We start from the raw sequence: 25,265 nt of genomic DNA, 5'->3' as shown, positions 1-25,265 counted from the left end.
CGCAATTGATAAGCATAACAATGCATAGCTTAATCACCAAAGCAAATAGTTAATCAATAGGCCTTCTCTAACTAATTAGATTTCAATTTAAGACCAAATCATCATCAATTAATCATCATCTTTTGATTGTGGACTAATTGCAATTTAGAGCCAAATCAAATAGTTAATCAATAGGCCCTCTTATTTGGTTGTCGGCTGAATGAATCTATTTAAATTTAAAGCCAAATTTGGTTTTGTGGTAAATTAGCGTCTCTAATAAATGGCAAGTCTTAATTTTAAAGTGACAGCTATTTGTTTATAATATTCAAAATGCAATTTATATATTACTATATGCCAATAAAATATTTAAGCACATATTTCATCTCTTTGGAATCTACTTTCTGCATTTAACATCCTAGATTTAAAATTAACAATTTAATTTAATCAAAATTAGCGAATTTCAAAGTTCTATAATGTTCAGTTAATCTCTTAAATTTTAAAAATGGCCAACTCTGCTAATAAGAGTAGAAATAGTAGTTCCCGAAATAACGCTATGCAGAGAATCTCCTCATTGATTGTTGCTTTTCTAAATTAATGAGTATATTCACCATGCAATAAAAAAAAAAAGATTTTAGAAAGTATTTTATTCATTAGCCACAATGAAACAAAACAAAAATATTATCCTTAAACATGTTGACCACAATCTTTGTCATATATCAAAAAATGTATCAAGTCCTTTACTTTTTCTGTTAAAAACCAAGATTACAGCTCAAACAAATTAAAAAGTATAAATAAAACTTACCAACAGGTATGCAATTATTTGATATTAAATTTAATTAAATCAACTCCAAATACATTTATTTTACATTAAAATAACTGAGATCGAGAATAAAAAAATGTACATGATGTGACCACAATAGTTTTCCAATTAGTCATGATTTTTATTATATGCATTTACTTAATTGAAATTTTTGAAATTCCACAAATTGATTCTTAATAATTGAGAAGAAAAAGTCCAAGTACAAAAAGCGTGTCACATGAAAATGTGTCACACGAAAAAAAAAGCGAAAATCTATTTCGTAATCTAAAAAAAAAACAAACAACAGTAATAATCATTGAGACAAAAAGAAAAAAAACTACACCAGTTCCGCATACGAAAAACAAAAAAGGGCCAGACAAAATACCTAATGCCGAATAAATCGAAGCCTCAATTCCTTATTGGGCGGTTGGCTAAAGCAAAAAGTGTAAGCTAGTTCCGTACTGATTTCTTGTATCGAAATTTGATACACACTGATACGTTAAAATATGCACGTGCAGCAGTGGCCAGGGATTGGATGTGTGTGTGTGTAGTTGTGTGTGTGTGTGTGTGTGTGTGTGTGTAGGGGTCTCTGGCTTTCTTATACTCGCGTAAGAGTTACATCTACGCATACTAATTGGAAACAAAAGTTTTTATTTTCATCGAACCGTCAATACATATAATGCAACTTTGGCCAAAACATTGGAGCGGGGCGGAGGGTTCTCTGGATGATATGGAAAGCGAGAAAGCTTGAGACATATGTACATTGTGGATTGGTGGGGTTTGGGGTTTGGTGACGAGGGCATGGAGCAATGTGCAACCTAAATATCAAAGAAGAAGCCACAATAGTTTTTGGTGAAAAACTTCAGACACTTGCTTTACGATGTGTAGGCCCTCAAAGGCTTGGCATGGCTCGGCTTTCGTCACTCATTTTCGGAGCTGTCCAAAAACAAAAAAACGAAAAACGAAAAACAAAACGGTGCGCTCCAAAACTTACTGTCCACTGTCCACGCTGCCCTCTCCCAACATAAGTGCCCTGGGAGCGGCAGTATAAAATCGTTGATACCCGCACAATTGTCCAACATTGTCGTCGCATCGACTTCGCAGTGAACACACAACGCGCTTCTTTGGTGGTTAGATCAATACAATACAAAATATCGAGTGAAGTGCAATTAATTAATAAGAAAATGGCTTTTCGTTATACGTCCTTGTTCGCGTTCGGTTGTGTTCTGCTGGTGGCATCATCTGTTCAAGGTGCTGCCATTGATAATGCGGTCACCCCTCGCATTCACAGCTCCGATGAGCTGATCTCGACCATTGTGGATAAGTGTTTCCATTCCAATGCCATGCATTGTCTGAAGGAGAAAGTTCTGACCTATCTAGACACGATGGCCAATGTGGAGGAGGATGTCAGCGGTCGTGCCTTCGATGATGATGTCATCGATAAGGTCATTGTGGATCGTGTGGCCCGCATTCTTCACTCGAACGAGATGCGTCTGCAGTTGCCTCAGACTTTCTTTGCTGGCTCTGTGATGACCTATCGTGCCGATCGTGGCTTTGATCTGGAATTGCCCAAAGAAGAAGGTTAGTTAGTCTTTGGTTTGTCCAATAAAATTTGTTTTTTAATTGATCGTTCCTTCTTTTTAGGTCGCGCTGAAAAGAAGAACAAGGACAAACTTTTCTTGCCTCTGCTGTTGCTCATGAAATTCAAGTTGAAGGTTGTCATGCCCATTCTTTTGGCTCTGGTCAGTCTTAAGGCCACCAAGGCTTTGATTTTGTCCAAGATTGCCATCAAATTGGTACTTGGCTTCCTTATCTACAACTTGATCCAGAAATTGGGTGGCATGAAGATGAACATGGTGCCAATGCCAGCTCCAGTGCCAGCTGTTGAATACGGTGTACCTAGCACCACCGCCTCCTCATACGATCCCAGCAGCTGGGAGCCCATGAGCGGTGGTCCCTATGCTCGTTGGGACTCACAGAACTTGGCCTACAGCTCTTACCATCCCAGCAGCTCTTCCTCATACTCCTCTGGCTCGTCGTCGTCCGGCTCATCCGGCTCCCCGTCCAGCTACAGCTCTTCATCTTAGATCAAGCGCCAAGCGCTATAATCCTGCCGCCGCTTTTCATATGTGTACATACCAAGGAATTGAATGCTACCACACTTCATTCACCCAAAATGTAGGCGTGGCAGCTCGAGTCAAGCAAACCAAAATGTAACGGAACATGTCTAGGACATAGAGTTTAGTTGTTAACGTTGAGACCCCACGAGGATTTTTAGCCATTCTTCTTCTCATACTTAGCCTCATGCTTCTTTGCCCTATTTTCTTTCACTACTCTCACTTTGCCCTTCTATTCATAACTATTTCGTTTACATACTGCACAAATCGACCAAAAATCAAATTAATTAATTGAAATATTTATTTAATTTATTAAAAAATTGCAAAAATTGAAAAACTTTAAAAAAACATTTGTTTTGTTTTTTGTGTTCTTTTATAATCAAAAAATTGTTGGTTTTCTCTATCAATAAGGCAAGTGAAAGTAATGGCTTTCACATACAATTGCATACTTTTTGGGGGAGACTCGTGGCACTTATTTTTGTAGCGAGTTTTCTGGAGTAAGAGTGTGAGCCATTTGTAAATCATTAATCCTTTAAATAGAGAGCCAATCATTCTAACGCAGAGAAGAAGACGTTTCCAACCCCGTAAACCTTATATATATTCGTGATCTGCATGAAATGGCGAATCGATTTAGCCATTTCTTTCGTTCTGTCTGTGCTTATTAACTTAGAAAGCTAAAAAGCTACTGGGCTGCCAAAAAAGCCCAGTTAATTAACAAATGTCTCCGTAAAAATATAAAAAAATCTTATTAAAATGGGTTGTCTAACTTAAATAGTTAGACAAAGTAATATAAAAATGTGATAATATTAAAAAAATATTTGAATGAAAAATAAGGAAATTTATTAAAAGGATTAACGATTTTCAAATGGCTCGCACCACAAGGGTATATGAACCGCGCCCATAACGCAGCTAAAGAGAAAGTTTCTTTCTTATTGTAGATTAGCCTTATAATGAAACGTTGCAACAATTTAAATATGTCAAATCTCAGTTATATACAGGGTCAAACTTAACTTTCGAAAAAGTTTCTAAAAGCAGTTCTAAAAGAAAATTTTCTTGCTGTTTGCCTATTATTTTGGCCTAACACTAAGTCATATTCCTTTTGACGTAAAGGACTTGGGTCAGCAGCACCGTTTGTCGTACCCTGGATCCAAACCTGATATAACCCATTAAAAGTTTTTAAGTTGCCAAAGAAGTAATTATAAATACTTTTTTTCTATGAACATTGTGAAACTATTTTGTTGATAGTTGATATTTCTGTTAATGGAAAACTTTGCTAATTTCCATGGTGAACAGTTGTAAAAACAATTTGAAATGCAATCAAGAGAATAACTAATGCATAACAAATGCAATAAATGTTGCATTCTTTTGATACTTTATAGAAAAAATGTGTATTATATGTTGTTAGTTAAACAATCAAATCATTTTAATTAAGCCATTAGGTTTTATTTACAAACAAAACTGAGTTGAACTATGAACTGAATTAAATTGCGGAATATTTTTAGTGATTTTAGACTCAGCTAAAAATCTATTTGCATTTTTTTTTGTTTGTTTTCTTTATTGATATTCATATATTATTGAAATGATTTGCATGAAAATAATTATAAAGTTGGTAGCAATTTCCGTAATAGTTTTGTCAACCAAAATGAGGTACTAACTGATTTTTGCTTTTATTTTTATTTATTTTTTGAAACGGCCACTCGTCACGCAAGTTTGTCAGGCAAACAAATTGTATTCTTGCATGTTAGGGCACTTTGGGTAAAAGTTTAATTAAAAACGACAACAATTTCAATATGTTTAAGGCGAAAGGGCAGGGCAGTCAGTCAGTCCCACACACCTATTAACAAATCACTCATTATTAAACACACAGCTGTTTTAACAAAAATCGCATAACTGGTCCCCAAGATGGCCAACACAGCCGGTTTTTTGAGCTTGATCGTAGGCAAAGTGAAGTATTTAAGTCACTGCATGGCCCAGATCGGCTTCAGTTGCAGATATTAATGACAGAATGTGGACTAACAAATGCCACCGACTATTTGGATTATTCATCAGTTTGTTTCTAATCATTAGCCACACACATGGGGAGGCGGATACGGAAGTCAGCAAATTCCTGAGACACTTGGATGTCATACCAGATGTTATAGATATTGGACCCCAAGATTTTCTTAATGTAAGTAAAAACAAAGGAATTGAGAATTAAACTTGATAATCTTTGTTATCCTAGGTCACTTATACGGGCCTCATTAAGGCAGATCGTGGCATTGAGCTACAACCCATGCAGGTGCGAGATGAGCCAACTGTTAGATGGCCATCGGCTATGGAAAGCTATTATACCCTCATAATGGTCGATGCCGATGAACCCAGTGGCAATAATCCCACACATAGGGAATATCTGCACTGGTTGGTTGTCAATATACCCGCCAATCAATTGACTTTGGGTGACAGACGAGCTGGTTATATCGGTGTCACACCAGCCGAGGGCAGTGGCCTTCATCGATATGTTTTCCTGCTCTTCAAGCAATCCGATCATATGAAATTCGATTTCCCAAAAGTTCCCAAACGCAATGCCGAGGAACGTGGCAAATTTAATACCAAAGAATTTGTAAAACTTTATAATTTGGGTCATCCGGTGGCCGGGAACTTCTTTACAGCCAGTTGGAACTCTGATGTGCCAGCATTGTACAAGGCCATTTCGTAGGGTCATAATGCGATAAAAATCAGACGCTTTAAGCAATCCCATTCGCATACGAAAGTGAATGGAAGAGGGTCCGGTTTTTGATGTTGCTTAAAATATTGGCTAAAGAAATGCATAAATTAATCGAAATCGTTATCTTAAGACTCATGTGACTGATACTCCACCCAGAAATATCAATAAAGCTCAAATGGACATGAATTTAATGACCATGATCACTAGATTAAGCTGGATTAACTAGAATAGAATTGACATTGAACACTTCATTGCAAACTGGAACACAACTGCAGCCTTCACATCAATCGTAGTATATAAAAGTTGTCTTAGTGCCCACTTAATGTGTTTAGTTTGGTTTGGTTTATAAAAAAAACTGCAGATTCTTGGACTTATAGCATGGCATATTTGACACTTAACTGGCTATTTAGCTAACAGAAACCTGGTTTACGTTTAATTTCCTAAAATGTTTAATATAATAATCATTATTAGGAGCATTCTTTGGGGCTGAAATTAGGGGAATTTCTCTAACCATAATCGATTTTATATGCATATGTACATATAAAAAATTAACATATTTAAATTAGCTTATTACTTCCATCAATGTAAATCCACTATTGCAATATACCATATCAATTTGAAGACTTCTAAATGTAAATAATAACATAAGGACTCCACGAATTTATATTAACATGATATCTGAAAAATACTCAAGCCATTTTGTCTCTGATTTCTAGATTATATATTCTCTAAGCAAGCCTTGCTCAATTGTTTATCCATTTAAAATTTCTTCTGTAAAACCTAATTATTACTATTTCGGCCATTATAATGGCTGCCCAATCAGCCACGGTGGAAGAAATTTTTCAGGCCCATGGCATAGTGCCCGATATTATACCACGCGCACCCAAGAACTTTCTAAAGGTGCAACTAAAAATGAATTCACTCAAATGCAACGCCAATGAAAACCATAAATAAGTGTTTCAATTACAGGTCTCCTATAAAAGCGGAGTTATGGCCAAGGATGGCGTCGAACTGACGCCTACTCAAGTCAAAGATCAGCCGTGCGTTGAATGGGAAGCCGAAACAGATGCTTTATACACTTTATTGCTTACCGACCCAGATGCTCCAAGTCGCAAGGATCCAAAGTTTCGAGAATGGCATCATTGGTTGGTTGGTAATATACCTGGCAATCAAATAGATAAGGGAAATGTGCTCAGTGCCTATGTGGGCGCTGGACCACCCCAAGGAACTGGCCTGCATCGCTATGTCTTCCTGCTGTTTAAGCAACCGAAAAAGTTATCCTTCGATGAGCCACGCATACCAAAGACAAGTTCGTCGAAAAGAGAAAAGTTTAGCACTGTCAAATTTGTAGCCAAGTATAAGTTGGACAATCCTGTAGCTGGTAACTTTTTTCAGGCACGTTACGATGATTATGTGCCCAAGCTTTATAGGCAATTGTCGGGCAAGAAGTAGAAAGACAAAGCATGAACAAATAATATAAAAAATAATTTCCATTATTAAATACATTACAAATTAACTTTGCTAAATTTTCAAGTTAATAGCTATTAAATCAAGCGTAACCAAAACAAAAGAGCTACGACATATAAATACACTTGTTTATTTGCTTTACGATAGAGAAAGATTCCCACTACTTTACAGATGATATGGCTTCAATTTGGCTTTTGACCTACCAATACAGGTTCAACAGGTCATATGACACTATTGAGCACTCGGTCCGGGCTTAGTGTATATAACTGGAGCATCATTGCCAACTAGTTTCAGTCGTACGGGGACCCTCATTCAAGACAGTTTAACTTGACCATTTGCTGGAATACTCAAAGAAAATGCTTTTAATTTTAATTGTAATGAGTAGCATTCTGGCTGCTCATTCTGAATCTGTGGAAGAGGTCTTTAAATCGCACGGTGTTGTCCCGGATGTAATAGCAGAAGCACCAAACCAGTTTCTACAGGTGATGTCACAAATGCAAAGGAAAAAAGAAACCTCAACAAAAAGCATTAACAAAAACTTTCCATTCCACACAGGTTACTTATGCCAATGGTCTGATTGTCAAGGATGGCATTGAGCTAACACCTACACAAGTGCAGGATAAACCTAAAGTTGAATGGGAAGCCGAACCAGATTCGTTCTACACTTTGCTGCTGACCGACCCGGATGCTCCAAGCCGCAAAGAGCCAAAGTTCCGTGAATGGCATCATTGGCTGGTCGGAAATATTCCTGGCAATCAAATTGAAAAAGGCGAAGAACTAAGCGGCTATGTGGGCGCTGGACCGCCACAAGGAACTGACCTGCATCGCTATGTCTTCCTTTTGTTCAAGCAGCCTAAGAAGTTATCCTTCGATGAGCCACGTATACCAAAGACAAGTGCAGATAAAAGAGAAAAATTCAGTACTCTTAGTTTTGTGAACAAATATCATTTGGGCAATCCTGTGGCTGGTAACTTTTTCCAGGCACAATACGATGATTATGTTCCTTTGCTTTATAAGCAATTATCTGGCAATTAAATAACTAAGTTAATGTTTGATAATTTACTAATTATAATGTATATTAAAATGCCCAAGTTACCATTAAAATTGTTACTCAACTGTGACAGAAACAAAGGCAAAGCCAAATGAGGTCATGCAAATAGGGTTTTTTGTTTGGGTTAGTTTTGGGATAAAGTTATAATCTTTTAAGGTCTAACGAAATAGATTTCCTACAGTCAGTTAGCTATGACTAAAATGTATCCCACAATTCGCCGGTACAGGGTTAACAAGTTACCTGTTATTAGTATTGGTAGCCGAGAGGTTGAGGCGTTAATTTGTTTTGCTTTATATAGCTACAGCAACGTAACAAACTGGTTTCAGTTGTACAGAAACCTCCACTGCGAGCAGATCATCGAAAAAAGAAGTAAAAATTCAACTTTCATCAATTCACAGACAAAAATTTCCCAGAGAATGTTTCTCATTTGTTTCATGGTAATGACCACGATTCTGGGTGCAAGTTCCCACTCTGTGGAAGACATCTTCAAGTCTCACGAAGTGGTACCTGATGTCGTATCAGAAGCACCAAACCAGTTTCTACAGGTGTGGCTATAGGATGTAAAGATGAAAGAGAAAAGTAAACAAAGTGCTAACGAAAAATTTTCCATTCAAAGGTAACTTATAGCAATGGTCTCATTGCCAAGGATGGTGTGGAGCTAACACCAACTCAAGTGAAGGATCAACCACTGGTGGAGTGGAATCCAGCTGACGTATCTGACTATTATACACTCATCATGACCGATCCAGATGCACCCTCACGTTCGAAGCCCACTTTTCGTGAATTTAAACATTGGGTCGTCGTTAACATACCTGGCAATGATGTGGCCAAAGGCGAGGTACTAGCCGGCTATGTGGGATCTGGCCCACCAAAAGATACTGGTCTCCATCGCTATGTCTTCTTGCTGTACAAGCAGTCGCGCAAACTGGAGTTCGATGAAGAGCGCGTAAGCAACCGATCTCGCAAGGATAGACCGAAATTCAGTGCAGCCAAATTTGCCGAGAAGTATCAGTTGGGCCAGCCCATTGCCGGTAATTTATATCAGGCTCAGTATGATGACTATGTGCCCCAATTGCATAAACAATTGTCCGAAACATAATTCCATTTATGACCTCTGTCTCTTTTTCTTGTGAAATGTGAAAGAATCCATTTTGGTTTTATTGATTAATGTAAATGAAATGTGAATCGAGTTAATGATTGTACTTATTGGGCAATTCGATGGTGACTATTTGCCTGAGGCAGTGGCTAAGGGATTACGCAGCACCAGAATCACTGAATCGCCGCGCAGGAACATTTTTGAGATGAAGCGATCCTTATTGACAGGTTTCACCTTTTTCTTGCCCTTGCCTGTCCTCGGCAGTTCAGTCCACATCTCTTTGACATTCTCCAGAACCATGTTGCAATGGCGATCGAAGGCTTTAACGCGCCCCAGTAGCTTTTTGTTGTTGCGGCAATTGATTAGAACCTGTGTATTATTCTTTACGGATTGTGTGAGTACGGATAGGGGTCCGGTATTAAATTCCTCCTCTTCCTGGCGGGCCAGCTCTTCTGGCGTCAGCTCAGACTTGGGTTTCACAAGGGCCCTGCAAGCAAAAATGAATATAACCAACAACAACAACAAACCAAAAAGCCGCACATCATGTTACTTGACATTGGAATAACCAGTAGACTAGCTACGCTTTAAACAAGTTACTTACATTGTAATTAGCTTTTGGCAGTTTTTTTCTTTGCAATTTATTTATTTGGTATTGTTAATTCTGTGATTTTATGTTATTTTTCGGCAAAACGTTTTCGCAGCGCGGCTTTTCTCCAGCGGACAGTGTGACCGTTTGTAGGGTGGCCGATAAATTCCAAAAATTATGCCGCTTTCTCACTAGCTCCAATAAAAATTTATCGATTTATTGAATAGTGTTTGGTAAATATTTACTTAAGCTACTCGAGATTTCAGTGTTGAAAAATGGAAAAACCGACTTGAGCGAGATATCGGTGTTGGTAAACGCTATTTTTTATGGATTATGGTGTTGCCAGTCTGTTGTTTTATTTGGCGCGTTGTGTGACTGCTCCGGCAGCCAAATATTTTACTCTGAATAATAAAATCGAAGAATATTGTATATTGAACTATATTTGTTCGATAAAATCAAGAAATATTGTAAACTCAATAATATTTTCGTTTATTAAGAATAGTGCAAACAAAAGTTTAAAAAATCCCGCATATTGGAATATCCGAAATTTGGCATCTGGCACTTTTAATAATAATCCCGCTACATTAGCTTTTGTTAAATTCGCAAAAACTACCAAATAAATCGGCAAGGTGTCGTGCTCGTGGAATTTTACTCTGGTAAATAATACCACATAGGGAGTGCCCACTGTCCCAAGTGAATTTCGCTTTCGCCGTCGAGTGTACGTTAACATGAAAAGTTACGGCGAGGGCAAAAAGTTACGGCGAGAAGAAGAAATTGCGGCAATTTTTTATGGCTCGGGCGAATTTTGTCTATAAAATTGTCTATAAAATTTTAATAAAGTTTCGATGCGGATGTTATGGCTGGCGCCGCTAAAAAACCTAAGATGACCACCACCACTGATGACAATGGAGAAGCAACCACTTGCGCCTACTGGGTGCCACGAAAGAAGCGCAACTGTAAGATGACACCCAATAAGGGGAGTTTGTTTTGTGGCGCCCACGCTCTCGCTACAGTGACTGAAGACAACGTGGAAACTGCTGAGGAACAAATCCGGGTAGCGTGTCCCCTGGACCCCAAGCACACGGTATTCAAATGGAAGCTAACAAAACATCTAAAAATCTGCAATGCCCGCGAAGAAATTAGCACCTTGCCTTACATAGTTAAAAATTTCAATGCTGGAGACGCCTTAGACAATTCCGAGGAGCATGATGGCTACTGCAAACTGAAACTGCACGAACTGGAGGATGAGGAGTTCTATGGTGTTATAAAGAAAGTTAAACATTTATATGACCAGCACGTGACCAACACCATTGAACAGCTTCAATTTCAACATCCCTCGTTGGAAGAGCCGTTAAGCAATGAAGAATATGGCCAAGAATCGCGCAAGCATCTAGTCCAGACATCAGCACTTCTCGGAATCCTTGAACACGATCAACAGCTGAAGGAGGACACAAGTTTTATAGAATTTGGAGCCGGCAAGGGACAATTGGCATATTATCTGGCCACTGCACTGGAGACTCAGAGTCTCTCGAATGCCCAAGTGGTTCTCATCGATCGCCTTTCGTTGCGCCACAAAAAGGACAATAAGGTGGCCAATAAGGAATTGGTTCAACGTATCCGAGCTGATATCGCCGACCTGAAGATGTCCCAGCTGCCGGAACTTAAGCAAACCAAACGTAATGTAGCCCTGTCAAAGCATTTGTGTGGAGCAGCCACAGATCTTACGCTGCGCTGTGTTCTGGCCGAGAATGAAACCACAACTACAGATTATATACTGATTGCCCTCTGCTGTCATCATCGTTGTTCCTGGCGCAGCTATGTGGGCAAGACGTGGCTGGAAAAGGCCGGCATAAGTCCACGAGAGTTTGTCATCATTAGCAAAATGGTAGGATGGGCCGTTTGTGGCACTGGCATGAGTCGAGATCGTCGCAAGGCCATGGCAGAGAACCAGGAGGAACTCGCAGAGTCTATCAATCAACGGCTGAGTCGCGAAGAACGTGAGGAAATTGGATACCAGTGTAAACGCATTCTCGATTATGGTCGCCTGGAGCATCTGCGATCCAATGGCTTTGAAGCATCACTCAAATTCTATGTGCCAAGCGATATTACCTTGGAAAATGTTGTGCTTTTAGCTAAGCGTATCGATACAAAGTGCAATAATAAAGATGACATAGTATAATTTTAAAAACTAATTATTTGGCGCTCATTAATCTCGATAGTAAATGGGATTAATCGATAAGTAGTTTTCGTGATCAGTGCTAGCAAATTTTAAGCAGCTTTGATCGTTAAAGGAAAAACTAAAGTTGTTACTTTTGTTTATCATCTAAGCAATTTAAATATCCTTAAATAACATAAACACAAATATGCAAGATCTAAAATAACTTTCAATTAAGCATATTCCATAATTAAATGCTAAATTGGACCATAAATGGCTAAACTGGCAGCGCTGACTGGAATAATGTGTAGCCTTTAATTGGCTAAACCTGACAGCGCTGACTGGAACACTGGATCAGCTGTTTACAAGTTTGTGTTTGCGTCTGCGTCTGACTCAGAGTGGAAAATATATTTTTTCACAATATTACGGAAAAGTTGTATCATAATGTCAGTCGAAATGGCGCATAGAATGAAGGCTATCAAATGCCCAACGGATGAGCTTTCACTGACGAATAAAGCGATCGTGAATATAGCAGATTTCACCGATGAAGTCAAGTTTGTATCCCGTTCCGAACCTCCCACACACACACAGACATCCGCCTCTCCTGCTCTACTACTAACCATGACCCAGTGTGCTGAACTCTGATTATGATTAATATTTCTCTTTTAAATACAACAGATATGTCGACATATCACCAGGGCCGGGCCAACATTACATCTTTGCCTTGGAGAAGATAACGGATCTGCCACGTGGACATGTTGGTTTCTCTCTGGTGCAACGGAAGTGGGCAACACTTTCCATTAACCAGGAAATTGATGTACGACCCTATCGTTTCGATGTCAACTCGGATATCATCACCAGCGTGTCCTTCGAGACGGATTTTCTGCAGAAGAAGACGACAACCCAAGAGCCATACGATTCGGATGAAATGGCCAAAGAATTCATCATGCAATTCGCAGGCATGGCCTTAACCGTGGGCCAGACACTGGTCTTTCAATTCAAGGATAAGAAATTTCTGGGCTTGGCCGTTAAAACCCTGGAAGCAATAGATCCCCGAACTGTGGGCGATGGCAAGGAGTCCAAGACGAGGAATGTACGCTTTGGCCGCATTCTGGGCAATACGATAGTGCAATTCGAAAAGGCAGAGAATTCAGTGCTCAATCTGCAGGGCAGATCCAAGGGCAAAATTGTAAGGCAATCGATCATAAATCCGGACTGGGATTTCGGCAAAATGGGCATTGGTGGCCTAGACAAGGAATTCAATGCCATATTTCGGCGAGCCTTTGCGTCTCGCGTCTTCCCTCCAGAACTTGTCGAGCAACTGGGCATTAAGCATGTCAAGGGCATTCTTCTCTATGGTCCACCCGGTACGGGTAAAACTCTGATGGCGAGACAAATCGGCACCATGCTAAATGCCCGCGAGCCAAAGATAGTGAATGGACCACAGATTCTGGACAAATATGTGGGTGAATCGGAGGCTAATATCAGAAGGCTTTTCGCCGAGGCGGAGGAGGAGGAAAAACGCCTGGGACCCAATAGTGGCTTACACATCATCATTTTCGATGAGATAGATGCCATCTGTAAGGCTCGTGGATCTGTGGCAGGCAACAGTGGAGTCCATGACACTGTGGTTAATCAGCTCCTGGCCAAGATCGATGGCGTGGAGCAGTTAAATAACATTCTCGTCATTGGCATGACGAATCGCAGAGACATGATCGATGAAGCTCTACTTCGACCTGGCCGTTTGGAAGTCCAAATGGAAATTAGTCTACCCAACGAGCAGGGACGTGTCCAGATCCTTAACATACACACCAAACGGATGCGAGAATTTAATAAAATCGCCAGCGATGTGGACAATGCAGAGATTGCTTCCAGAACCAAGAATTTCAGTGGCGCCGAATTGGAGGGTCTGGTACGTGCTGCTCAATCCACAGCCATGAATCGGCTAATTAAAGCCGATTCCAAAGTCCATGTGGATCCCGAGGCCATGGAAAAGCTAAAGGTAACCCGATCGGACTTTCTACACGCCCTGGACAACGACATAAAGCCGGCCTTTGGAGCTGCCCAGGAAATGCTGGAGAATATGGTGGCACGAGGCATCGTCAATTGGGGTCCACCGGTTACAAGTCTTCTGGAAGATGGCATGCTCTATGTCCAACAGGCCAAAGCCACTGAAAGTTCTGGCCTTGTCTCTGTTCTCATCGAGGGTGCTCCCAATTCAGGCAAATCGGCGCTGGCCGCCAATTTGGCCAAAATGAGTGACTTTCCCTTTGTCAAGGTCTGCTCGCCCGAAGACATGGTCGGCTTCACCGAATCAGCTAAATGTCTGCATATACGCAAAATATTCGATGATGCCTACCGATCCACGCTTAGCTGCGTTGTGGTGGACAATGTGGAACGCCTGCTCGACTATGGATCCATTGGACCGCGCTACTCTAATCTCACACTGCAAGCCCTTTTGGTGCTTCTCAAAAAACAACCGCCCAAGGGACGTAAATTGCTAATCCTGTGCACTTCCAGCCGGCGAGAGGTTCTAGAGGAAATGGAAATGTTACCGGCCTTCACCTCAGTGTTACATGTCTCCAATTTGTCCAGTCCCGATCATGTGCTTGCCGTCCTCGATCATTCGGATCTGTTTAGTCCCGACGAGATACAGAATATTGCCCGAAATATGGCCGGTAAACGCGTCTGCATTGGCATTAAGAAACTGCTTGCCCTCATCGATATGGCCAGACAATCGGAACCACATTATCGTGTTATCAAGTTCCTGACCAAAATGGAAGAGGAGGGCGGTCTAGATTTGGTGGCGCGTACACACTAGCTACCGCTTATGACTGAACTGAGATTATCAGTCGTAGAGCTCAACGATGCTTTCTAAATGGAAAATGCAAAATGCACTTGCCCCCTCAATCTATATCTCTATCTTAGCTCAAATATAGTCAGACAGTCAGTCAGTCAGTTTGTGTCTGGGATATTTGGAGTAACCCTGCAATAATGGAGTAGTGAACATTCCAACTAACTAACTCGTTTAATATGTCTCTGTCCAAATTAAAACACACACAAATAATCGCCAGCTTTAGACATCTAGACGATTATTAATTGATAATGATAATTTTATTACTAATCTGCTTACTTATTATTCTTTATTTGGTATTGTGCATTAATGTTGTTTAAGATTCTCCTCTTTGTTAAGCGCCAAAACTCAATTGTAACTGAAGATTTGCTTGCGATTATATAAGGTTTAACGTTAAATCGAAAAATTTTGCTCTCGATATTAAGTTCAAAAGTGTGAAATAACCCAACGAAAACAAAAACAAAAAACAAAAATAAAACAATGAATCACCTTAAAAACATATACATATGTGTGTGTATATGCGACTAATCTATTAAGGTTGCATATGGATTATGTGACCTTTATAGACTTTATACAGAACTTTATTTCTAAACAAATTTGTACAACAATTTACAAAAGTTCAGTGGCACAATATAGAAATAATAATAACGATACAATATACATATATATTTATAGCAATTGATAATACACATACACATTGGTAGGACAATTTGGGTTTCAGCATTAGATGTGCATGTGTATATGTGTGTGTATTTGTGAGTGTATTGGCTAATTATAGCCCAGTTTTGAAAATTTATGAATTATACACAATATAATGTAAAATAAAATATAATTATTATGCAACAACTTTTTAACATAATTTTACTAACGATAAAGGTATGTATATCTATAATGGCATGTAATCTTTATTTTCTAGAGATTTAAAACCATTTTTAAGTTGGGTGCGGTAAGAAATCTTCACTTTCTAGATATTTAAAACCTTTTGACAGTTTTTATGTGCTGGTAAGACCATTTTCCAACATTCGAAATATTCAATTTTAACGTTTCTATGACCAAGTCAATCGATTTCCATACCAATTCTTCATTTACTTATAAAAAGGAACCTCATTTTATTGTAGAATGTTAAAAAGGGAATATTTTGCTTAATATTTGTGAATCATATTTGTGAATCATAAATCAAATTAGATGATGAAATTGTATTTCAAATTAATTTAAAACATTTGGAGTATTTAACTTAAATTTTTCTATGACCAAATTAACCGATTTCTATACAATTTTTTTATATATTTAGAAAAAGGAACCTAATTTCATTGCTGAATATTAAAAATGAAATATTCTGCTTAATATTTGTGAATCATAAGTCAAACTAGAAGATGAAAGTTAATTTAAGTTATAATATTTTGAAATTAATCTTAAACATTTGGAATATATGTAAATGTTTCTATCACCAAATTAACAAATTTCTATAGAAAATTATTGCATATTTATAATTAAAAAGAGACTTTTTTTTATTCCGTATAAAGGAAAAGAATTTTATATAGTATTTGTGATTCATAAATCAAAAAGGATGATGAAATTGTATTAAATATATGTAAGTCTAAAACGTTTCTCAGTTTAAGCTTAAATTGAAGCGATTATTGAGATTCTCAACGTTGAACAGTTTTGAAATATTTGTGAAATTGGCAATAATTCAACAGACAATTGTCCAAATTAAACGAAAAAGAAAAGGAGGCGTTAAGAGTATCATTAGCCAACTTGAGATCAGCTGTCTGATCGACTGGGGCGGGCGACTAACTGACCCGCCATCATCAGCTTTGGTTTTTTTTTCTATTCCAATCTTGAGATAGCTCGATGGGCCCCAATAATAATCTCTGGCATAACTGAGCAAAACCAACGAACCAGTTGCAGTTGCAGTTGCAGAAGCAGTTCCAATATGTAATTTGAATAAATGATTTATAATGAAAACACTTTAGCGGCGGCGCGCGCGTCGTATACGTAATATGGAAGTAGAGTAATAGTAATTGATATATGGCGCTAATTGCACTCGACGCCCATGGCGCTCGGCAGCGCCAATATGCTTTATCAGCCAGCCATTGGCACCGTCTATGTCTGAGGATTCCTGGCCGTTAGACCGTTATGCCCCTCTGTCTTCCCTACACACACACACACACACACTTATATAGATGGCATGGCGACTGAGTGTCAGGTGCAAACGTCAATGCTGCTTATTAACTAATTAAAGCTGCATATTTCTTAAGATCTAAGAATTGATTTGCATTGCTTTGCATTGTGTAAACGGGTCAAGTTAATTCAATCCAATCAGTTCACTGGCTAATTGTGTATGCAAATCATATGCAGCTGTCTTAACTTGGTCAAATAGGAAGAAGGCCGCAAATGAGCGTCATCAATCGCCGGACCCACCCACTTACTCATTTACGGAGGCATCTTCGGGAAGAGGGTAAACGCACGTCATCAGAGAAGTGAGTAAAAATACAACGTAAATGACGAAAGTCCCAGTCGGACAAAGTTCACTGACCGGGCCACTTAATCCAAAATTAAAACCAAAAACGGATTTTCATTCAGTCGTACGTCGCGCGCGTCTTTAAAAATAACTGAGAAACTTTTACAACAAAATTATGTTGTATTTTTATTATTAATTGTAGCCGCGCGCAGTCTCTCTCTCTTTCTCTCTCCCTCCTTTCGTCACCCAGGTTGGAGCCCAAGCCAGGCCAAAACCCATACTCATACCCATATCCAAACCCAAACCCAAACCCATACCGTCCCTCCCCCAAGTCACAAGCGAGATCCCCCCTTTGGAAACCGGCTGCCGCTACGGATCGCTGTTAAAAGTGCAAACGCCGGCAGCAAAGGTTCGATTTCACTTTCGCACGCTGTCTCTGCTGAAGAAGAGAGACAGAGGGAGAGAGAGAGCGAGAGAGAGAAAGAGGAGACAACAAGTGGAATGGCTTCGATTGAGGGAGAGATTGCCGGCGACAGGCGGTTTTGATTGTTTGAAGGGGGAGGAGTTGGAGTAGGAGGCAACTGTGATGGGGGTCTGTCATGTGTTCAAGTTTTTATTACTCTCTCAGCTTTCTTTCAAATCGAACTCGCGTGCTTTCGCTATCTCTCATTCTTCTTCCATCTCCTGCACCCTCTCTCTCCTAGTGGCTCTCTCTGTCACTCTCTCTCTATCTCTCTCTCTGTAACTCTTTTGTTGATCTTCCTCACTGTCTCACCGGATCTGTTTTTCTTTTTCCTTTTCCTTTTTATTGTAGTGAAATTTCGTGAATTTCCCAGCCTCCAAAGAAAAGACTTCTCATTTCACATGATTTTATTTTCATGCTGAAATTACAATTTCAAGCATTACTTTGTAATTATGGGGCAAATATATGTGAGAATGTTAAAGGAATGCTTTTTTTCTATGTTTTCCGATCCTTGTGTTGTTCCCTAAGCTTAAATAAAAAGTACTTAGTTTAGATTCACTTCAAATCACCCAAAAATCCAACTTAGATTTCACGCTTCATTTTTGGAAGCGCTAATATGAATTTGGCCAACTCAGTTTACCAATTTCTTAGTTTGCTTCAATTACCTTTCTAATAAAATCTTAAGTATTCAAATTAGACATCAGATTTCCTCTTGACAATTTTTTTAATAAGATTATTTTGAAATTTATCGAATTGAGAATCGATTTACTTACTAAGCCAAGATTAAAAGGATTACTTTTTCCTAGAAACAAGGCAAAAAACAACTTTCTTTTGGCATATTCCATATGTAATATCGATAACTGATCTTTTTAAAAGCTTCAAGTCTAAGAAAGCAGTTAATGTCTTAATAAACTTGGCTTAAATGATAGCAGAGTCATGAGTTTTAGGATTTTCAAATTGTTGTTAGAAATATTTGATTAGTCTTTATTTGAGGATTGTCTGTCTACTCAATAGATGGTAACTGAGAGTCGTCGTTGTCGAGGTCTTAACGCTTGTTGAACTGAACAAAAAAACAAAAAGCAAATATCATGCAAAAATCTTCCTGCATTACACAAACGCGGAAGATTTGCCATATACTTGCGCACATTTCATGATTTTTCCAGTGCCCAACTACTACATTTTCTTGGCATTTTCATTGATGTTTTCAAGCCGTCTGCATACACATGCATTTTGTGTGTGTGTGTGTGTGTGAAACTAGCAGTTAAATTAGATGTGTGTTTTTTCCCCCTCTCTGTTGTGAAGCTCTTTTGGGTTTTACTTTTGTTTTTGGTTTTGCTTTTGGTTTTTGTGCAATTTATAATTAAGTTGCAATTTGGCATGCGAGACAAGAGAGGTCTGAGCCCAAAAATCCAAAAACTATTTGTATTTTAGTATTGGTATGCGATGATTTTCTTGGAACTTGCATGCATATTAGTCATCACAGTTTCATATGGAAATCGTATACGTATCTACATATATTATTATAAAAAAATATGAGTAAAGCTTAACCCTTAGAAGCAAAAAGGAATAAAATTGATAAGAAATCTCTTTAAATATTTCAAAGGATGTAAGGGAAATAAAAAAATTCAAAATAATATGAGTTTTTAAGGATAGAACCTAAAATATGAAAATATTTAACTTAACTGAGACCAACAAAAAATTGTTAATTTATTTTTATCTCTCATTATTCTCTCATTCTTTCTAGTTTTCTATTACAACTTAACTAAATCCTTTTGAAAATATTCTTTAGGTTTTTATGAAAATTGTTCTATGCATAAAAGAAGCTTTTTTATAAATTTTTCTATTTTGCGGTTTAGAACTTGAGTCAAGGATACATGACATTCCAGAAAGTTGTCTCACACTTTGGTTTCCCAGTTATCCCTAACGAAAGTTATACACCTTTAAAAAAAACATCCTTTTTTTTGCATATTTATAAGCAACTATATAACTAAATACATAACTTTTCAAAATAAGTTTACCTATAATAATATTATTTTGATTTAAGGATAATGATTCAGCTTCCCTCAATGAATTATCATCGTATCATTAGATACCATTTGGAAAACTTACAAATATAATAAATTTGGTATATGCTATGTATGTACACTTATTTTATTGAGTATAGCAATCTAAGGACCTGACATATAGTTATTTACATATAAATACCAAAAAGTGGGCAATGAAAAGTTATAATATTTGCTTAAATGAATATGAAGTGAGAGGAAAGTTAATTAGGTATGACAGTGATGGTAAAATCTTTGGGAAAAGTCTTACATATCGATATTTGATCTGTTTCATAGGTCAAATCTCTGTTTTTAGGGAGAATTTATCCTTGACGTTCCGTCACTGCAATGTGACTACTTTATATATAGAACAAGTATTTATTGAAGAATTGAATGGAAAGCGATTTAAAGTTGATTATTTTATATATCGAAGAACTAAATGGAATAAATCTCTATTGCTTCTTTAAGTTTCCTATTAGACACTTTTGGTTAGTACTAACTTTTACTTAAACATTTTTGGCCACTCTATGTTAGATTAACCATTTATCGATATATATAAGAATTAAGTGAAAAAGATCTCTTCTGTTCCTTCTAAAGCCAAGTTAATGCCAAAGCCCACTCTTACTTCAACGTCTTGGCCCTTTCTATGTATAAGTAAGAGTTTTTAGAGACAAGAATTCATAAAGATACACATATATATCAATATGTCCAAATGTTATTGATAGTTGAAAATCTATAATATATAAAGAAAATACCCGCTCATCCTTTGTACCTGGTAAACTGCGATTTCGACCAAGGGTTAAACGTTTAAATGAGCATATTTATAGTGCATTTATAAGCCTAAACACAAGATATAAAACAAAAAAAAATATATAATCAAAAGCCGGTAACAACCAAAACACAAATCAAAACGCAGAACCAGGACAAACACAACAAAAACAAAAAAAACAACAACAAAAAAACTGAAGCTCAAATCAGTGAAAATGTTGCCGCACGCGATCGAGACATTCGCATTTCATTTTGATTTCGATTCATTGATACACAAGGAAGAAAAAAAAAACACTGCCAAATTAAATAATACGAATTGTATATATATATATAGATTTGTGTGTGTGTGTGTGCTGTGCTTGCTCCTTGTTATTATTATATTGTATTCCACCCTTTTTTTTTTGCGTGCCACAATTTGCGGCGTTTTTTTCGTGTGCAGAGATTCTTAGGAATTCCTTGGCACGCAGTCCCGAGATCAATCAGAGAAGTGCCATCAGCAGGAGCAGCCGGAGACTTTTGAAATCGAGATCGAATCGAGATCAAGTTCGGAATGGATTGGATCATACTGACTTCTAGATGAAGCGATGCCGCATTGTATGAGTAACTTCACTTTCATTTCAAATTTGACAAGAAAAAATCCAGCTGTCTCTTCTTTTCTTTTTGTGTCTTAGACGGGGAAGGCAGCACGTGCCTAGCTAGCTGCGGCTTTCTTCACTTTCCTTAGAAGCTACTCGAATTACCTGTATATATATATATATATAACCCTTGCACCCCTAACTCCCCCCTCGCCATACGCCTTGAGCTGAGTTAAGATCGCACCTTGGGCCACGCCTCACAGTCATTAGAGGGCACACTTGAAGCAAAGGCGGATATTGATTTCGTTTTCTTTTTCCTTTTTTCCTAAATGTGACGACATCTGTGTGTGTGTGTGTGTGAGTGACTGGGTGTGCGTGTGTGTTTGTATGCCCATTGTGTTTCACTTTTCATCAAACTTATTAATTTGTTTTGCCATAATTAAAGCGAATTTGATATTTCCGGCTACCTTTTGGTCCGTGTTTGTTTGTTCGATTGGTTCACTGAACTTCAGTATGACAAAAATCCTTGAACTTTTGCCCGACGCCATTTTAGGCAGACGAAATAAATATTTTTCAGATACATCTGTATATGATGTTCCTCACATTTGTATGTATTGCCAATAATCTATTTCAAACACACAAAGAACAAAAACAAAAAAAGGAGAATTAAAACGACGAAAAAATAAATATGCTGCCCTTTTTGGCGGCACCCTCACAAAATTATTGACCAAGCGTTCCATCAAACCACCAAAAAAAAAAAAAAACGAAAGAAGAAGAGAAACCAGGCCAGACTCTGACTCTGGGACTGACTGTCTCTTCGTCTGTCTACCCAAATATTTTTGTTAGTAAGGGAAAAAGAAAAGGACTTTTGTGTGATGTCGTTTTTTTTTCTCTACGCTTCGCATATTTCTTTCTAAACTAAAATGCTGTGGCCCAAAACATATAATTCCATATTTGATACAATATTTTTGTTGTCTGAGCATTTTGCTTTTTAAGAAAATTGCATTTAAACGCCTATTATGCGCTTTTTATTTGCAAAACCCATACTTTTCTGGACGACTGCTCGGACTTGGGTTAGTCATGCAACAAATACAAATCATAAGTATAATGTGCCACATATGTACATACATATATACATACATATGTATGTATATGTATCTAAACATGTGTAAAGAGATACATCAAGTTGCAGATACAAATATCTCTTATATGTATCTATGTATACATATATCTGTTGCTGTTTGCTTGCTTTTCCTGCTTTTATAGTTAATTTAATTAAATCGTAAGTATCGTTAGCAAATAAAATAAATTGTTTTCAATTACATAAATGACATGACAAGGCGCCTGGTTTGCTGGTGATTGACCTCTTTCAATGTGACATTCTTCGTCTTGATTGTGCTGAACTTCAGCAGTAAGAAAAAAAAAGGGCAACAACAACAACAACCACAAGCACAGTTTGCCCAGATAATGAAATTTTTACATACATATATATATATATATACATATGCACAGAGGCTTACCGGCTATATGCCATGCCACTTAATCAAAAAAAATTAAAAAGAAAACCAACAACAAAAACAATGTTTAACGAAAACGACGAAATCAAAAGTAAACAAAATTACCACGCACAACTTGACATAAACGACAACAACAGAAACAAAAGCAACAACAACCACCAACTGCAACTCCAGCGAGTGCATTGAATATATAAAGTTAACTGCGAAAAAAACAAAAATATTTAAATCGCATTTACATATAACTGCATATATCTGCATATATAGGCAGATCGTAGAAATGTTCGTTCAAAATTTCAGACTCTCGGCTCAGTAATTTTAGTTTGTTTCACTAAAGTCTGTGAATTTACCTACCAATTCAAAGACTCACTAGCTGGTGGTTTAAAGAGATGGAAAAAGAATAAAATTATTCAAATTTTTAACATTTTGATGGGTGTCCAGATCCTCGTACTCCTTTTCTGTATTTTTTCTGCACCATGTCTACTTTATATAGACGAACAGCTGTGAGCCTAAGATCAGCATCTATGGGAAAAAGGGAGTAAAATATGTGCAACTAATAGCAAAGCAATAATTCTAAATAATAAATTTAAAGGGTTATATATGTGTATACACCTGGCCCTCACTTAACACTGAGGATTTATTCCTAAGAATCACCAAGACAAACAAGAAAAAGAAAATATGTAAAAAGTATAATTAAATCTACAAATTTTAAAGTAACATGAGCGTTACGTTCCTAGGAGAAACCGTGTTGAGCAATTCCGTGTTAAACGAGACAAATAAAGGAGTAACCCTACGGCATAAAACTTCCACAAAGACTAAAGAAAAGTTTTTTTATTTTTGACGAATTTCACTGTTTTCACACAGGAGACGATTTCAATCTGTTTGTTGGCTGTGTAATTTTGAATTCATCGCTTTATTGCCAGCACATTCTTTTGATATATTGTTGTATAATAGAGTTTATTGTTAGATCTACAAAATCTTAAGTAGCACCTCATCTGTCTCTTGATCTTCGAATCATTCGCCATTAGATAAATCGGCAAATATTATTAAATCCTGAAGTTCACATTGTGTCGATTGTCTTTTAAGGCGCGTGAATTATGGAAAGCAAAATATAATAAATTTTACTAATTCCAAAACCATTTTCAACCAAATTCGAAATAATCATTTGTGTAAAATTGAGGTTTAGGGCGACTTGAGAAAGAGACGATAACAAATTTACAACCGTGTGCGGCCGACTTTCTGTTAAAAGAGATCCTTAATATACAATTTTTCTTGAATTAGTGCCAAATTAGGACAAGCATGATTAAAACTTTAATAAATAACTTTCACGAATCATTAATGTTTATTTTAAAATGTTTTTAATTTATATTCGTTTGTATAGGTTGTCATTTTTTATGTAAATGGAACAGATAATAGTCAGTCAGTTTTATAAGTATTCATTGCCAAGTGTTCCCTTAACATTTGAAATCGTATGAATTATTATTTTCTTTATAACATTTTTAATACAAATATGAAAGTATATTACAGGGCGAACAAGAAAATGGAATCTATAAAAAGGATTTCAAAACAAATAAAAATAGAATAGACAACATAATGCAACAAAATTTAGTTCTCAAGCTCAATTTACATATTATCAACATATTTCTGTTGATAAAGGTCATTAAAAACAATCACACGAAAAGTATTTTACTTAGATTGGTTGTAACGACCTTATGATTCAAGCCAAAATTACTAAAAATCAATTTTGTGTAATGAAAAAAGAAAAATAAACCTGTGAAATTTATGGTTTAGCTTCCGTTTTCTTCTATATTTTTATCAGTACCTGAAATAATCATTTAATATCAAATGTAAAACTATTAATAGTTTGGTTTTCTGAAATCACATCTTACGATTAATACTTATAACACTAACTGTAGGTTCCCTAGCCCATGTAAACCCTGAAATTTCTCTGGTCAGGATAAGCAGAAGATGGCCATCTAGGAACACAGGTCTAGATACTATGCCGGCCACATAAGGTTAGGTCTTTACACTAAAAATATCCTTGAAAATGCCTATTCATTAAATAGAAGTTCACCATATTTAAGTTTGACTGTAATTATTTAAATATGTTAAAAAGTAATTGCATAATTTTTTTTTTTTAATTGGTCTATCTAAAATACATAATCATGTCAAATCAAAGCAATTCAAACGTTTTTTTTTGCATTAATTTATATTGTTAAACAATCGCAAACAAGTTAAGATTTCTTATCGGAATTAATTAATTATTTCCGATATGCAATATCAATGTGTATGTAGGTAGAATCTGGCGTGACGCAAATATCTCTCATCACATTATTCATATCGTTATGAATCTCTAAATATTTCAGTTAATAGTATCAAAATCTGGATCTGTGTGTGAATTTGCATATAATGTGCATACCATGAAAATGAGAATAAAATAAGAAAGAAAGAATTTAACTCAGTTTAAAACACATTTTAGAATCGAATCTAATGCGAGTGGTTGACCTTGACGTTTTGCTTAGAGTTTATTGTCCTTTTCAATAGAACACGCTAAATAAAGCCACATTTAGCAGCCAAGTACATACATATGTGGATATAAGTATATACCCTAAAAATCTCTACATCTCCTCAGAT

General features: G+C 37.1%; 8 protein-coding genes across 8 annotated transcripts; 7 read left to right on the top strand and 1 right to left on the bottom strand.

The window, feature by feature from the left end:
* Window positions 1-1,585: 1,585 nt before the first annotated feature.
* On the top strand, window positions 1,586-3,243 carry LOC6650290. The gene is made up of 2 exons (XM_002073572.3): window positions 1,586-2,359; window positions 2,423-3,243. Exons 1-2 carry the CDS (start codon window positions 1,963-1,965, stop codon window positions 2,863-2,865), a joined length of 840 nt encoding a protein of 279 aa, XP_002073608.1. The 5' UTR covers window positions 1,586-1,962; the 3' UTR covers window positions 2,866-3,243.
* A 1,621-nt stretch (window positions 3,244-4,864) lies between these two features.
* LOC6650289 (protein D2) lies at window positions 4,865-5,785 on the top strand. Its single transcript, XM_002073571.4, has 2 exons — window positions 4,865-5,062; window positions 5,117-5,785. Exons 1-2 carry the CDS (start codon window positions 4,901-4,903, stop codon window positions 5,588-5,590), a joined length of 636 nt encoding a protein of 211 aa, XP_002073607.3. The 5' UTR covers window positions 4,865-4,900; the 3' UTR covers window positions 5,591-5,785.
* A 518-nt stretch (window positions 5,786-6,303) lies between these two features.
* LOC6650288 (protein D2) lies at window positions 6,304-7,190 on the top strand. The gene is made up of 2 exons (XM_002073570.3): window positions 6,304-6,499; window positions 6,569-7,190. The coding sequence occupies exons 1-2, from the start codon at window positions 6,407-6,409 to the stop codon at window positions 7,049-7,051; spliced, it is 576 nt and encodes a 191-aa protein (XP_002073606.1). The 5' UTR covers window positions 6,304-6,406; the 3' UTR covers window positions 7,052-7,190.
* A 72-nt stretch (window positions 7,191-7,262) lies between these two features.
* On the top strand, window positions 7,263-8,203 carry LOC124460501 (protein D2-like). Its single transcript, XM_047011427.1, has 2 exons — window positions 7,263-7,548; window positions 7,622-8,203. Exons 1-2 carry the CDS (start codon window positions 7,423-7,425, stop codon window positions 8,099-8,101), a joined length of 606 nt encoding a protein of 201 aa, XP_046867383.1. The 5' UTR covers window positions 7,263-7,422; the 3' UTR covers window positions 8,102-8,203.
* Window positions 8,204-8,452: 249 nt separating this feature from the next.
* On the top strand, window positions 8,453-9,306 carry LOC6650287 (protein D3). The gene is made up of 2 exons (XM_015176688.3): window positions 8,453-8,662; window positions 8,734-9,306. Exons 1-2 carry the CDS (start codon window positions 8,534-8,536, stop codon window positions 9,214-9,216), a joined length of 612 nt encoding a protein of 203 aa, XP_015032174.1. The 5' UTR covers window positions 8,453-8,533; the 3' UTR covers window positions 9,217-9,306.
* Window positions 9,239-9,968, bottom strand: LOC6650286 (probable small nuclear ribonucleoprotein Sm D2). Its single transcript, XM_002073568.4, has 2 exons — window positions 9,815-9,968; window positions 9,239-9,700 (listed from the first exon to the last, which is right to left on the bottom strand). Coding segments are annotated over exons 1-2 (360 nt in total). The 5' UTR covers window positions 9,817-9,968; the 3' UTR covers window positions 9,239-9,342.
* Window positions 9,969-10,569: 601 nt separating this feature from the next.
* Window positions 10,570-11,991, top strand: LOC6650285 (tRNA:m(4)X modification enzyme TRM13 homolog). The gene has a single exon (XM_002073567.4). It carries the CDS (start codon window positions 10,656-10,658, stop codon window positions 11,976-11,978), a length of 1,323 nt encoding a protein of 440 aa, XP_002073603.2. The 5' UTR covers window positions 10,570-10,655; the 3' UTR covers window positions 11,979-11,991.
* Window positions 11,992-12,306: 315 nt separating this feature from the next.
* On the top strand, window positions 12,307-15,468 carry LOC6650284 (vesicle-fusing ATPase 2). The gene is made up of 2 exons (XM_002073566.4): window positions 12,307-12,508; window positions 12,633-15,468. Exons 1-2 carry the CDS (start codon window positions 12,399-12,401, stop codon window positions 14,773-14,775), a joined length of 2,253 nt encoding a protein of 750 aa, XP_002073602.1. The 5' UTR covers window positions 12,307-12,398; the 3' UTR covers window positions 14,776-15,468.
* The last annotated feature ends 9,797 nt before the right edge of the window (window positions 15,469-25,265 follow it).

Source organism: Drosophila willistoni, chromosome 3R, assembly GCF_018902025.1.
Source record: "Drosophila willistoni isolate 14030-0811.24 chromosome 3R, UCI_dwil_1.1, whole genome shotgun sequence".
Lineage (NCBI taxonomy): Eukaryota > Metazoa > Arthropoda > Insecta > Diptera > Drosophilidae > Drosophila > Drosophila willistoni.
The sequence above is the reverse complement of the archived record's forward strand: the minus strand, read 5'-3'. Positions and strand labels throughout refer to the sequence as shown.

What these genes read in the sequence shown, in the direction of transcription:
- LOC6650284 (XM_002073566.4), top strand. Translation starts at nt 12,399, where the DNA reads ATGTCAGTCGAAATGGCGCATAGAATGAAGGCTATCAAATGCCCAACG. An exon ending in GATTTCACCGATGAAGTCAA is followed by an intron (nt 12,509 to 12,632) that starts GTTTGTATCCCG and finishes TAAATACAACAG; the next exon opens with ATATGTCGACATATCACCAG.
- LOC6650287 (XM_015176688.3), top strand. Translation starts at nt 8,534, where the DNA reads ATGTTTCTCATTTGTTTCATGGTAATGACCACGATTCTGGGTGCAAGT. An exon ending in CACCAAACCAGTTTCTACAG is followed by an intron (nt 8,663 to 8,733) that starts GTGTGGCTATAG and finishes TTCCATTCAAAG; the next exon opens with GTAACTTATAGCAATGGTCT.
- LOC6650288 (XM_002073570.3), top strand. Translation starts at nt 6,407, where the DNA reads ATGGCTGCCCAATCAGCCACGGTGGAAGAAATTTTTCAGGCCCATGGC. An exon ending in CACCCAAGAACTTTCTAAAG is followed by an intron (nt 6,500 to 6,568) that starts GTGCAACTAAAA and finishes TTTCAATTACAG; the next exon opens with GTCTCCTATAAAAGCGGAGT.
- LOC6650290 (XM_002073572.3), top strand. Translation starts at nt 1,963, where the DNA reads ATGGCTTTTCGTTATACGTCCTTGTTCGCGTTCGGTTGTGTTCTGCTG. An exon ending in GGAATTGCCCAAAGAAGAAG is followed by an intron (nt 2,360 to 2,422) that starts GTTAGTTAGTCT and finishes CCTTCTTTTTAG; the next exon opens with GTCGCGCTGAAAAGAAGAAC.
- LOC124460501 (XM_047011427.1), top strand. Translation starts at nt 7,423, where the DNA reads ATGCTTTTAATTTTAATTGTAATGAGTAGCATTCTGGCTGCTCATTCT. An exon ending in CACCAAACCAGTTTCTACAG is followed by an intron (nt 7,549 to 7,621) that starts GTGATGTCACAA and finishes CATTCCACACAG; the next exon opens with GTTACTTATGCCAATGGTCT.
- LOC6650285 (XM_002073567.4), top strand. Translation starts at nt 10,656, where the DNA reads ATGGCTGGCGCCGCTAAAAAACCTAAGATGACCACCACCACTGATGAC.
- LOC6650289 (XM_002073571.4), top strand. Translation starts at nt 4,901, where the DNA reads ATGTGGACTAACAAATGCCACCGACTATTTGGATTATTCATCAGTTTG. An exon ending in GACCCCAAGATTTTCTTAAT is followed by an intron (nt 5,063 to 5,116) that starts GTAAGTAAAAAC and finishes TTGTTATCCTAG; the next exon opens with GTCACTTATACGGGCCTCAT.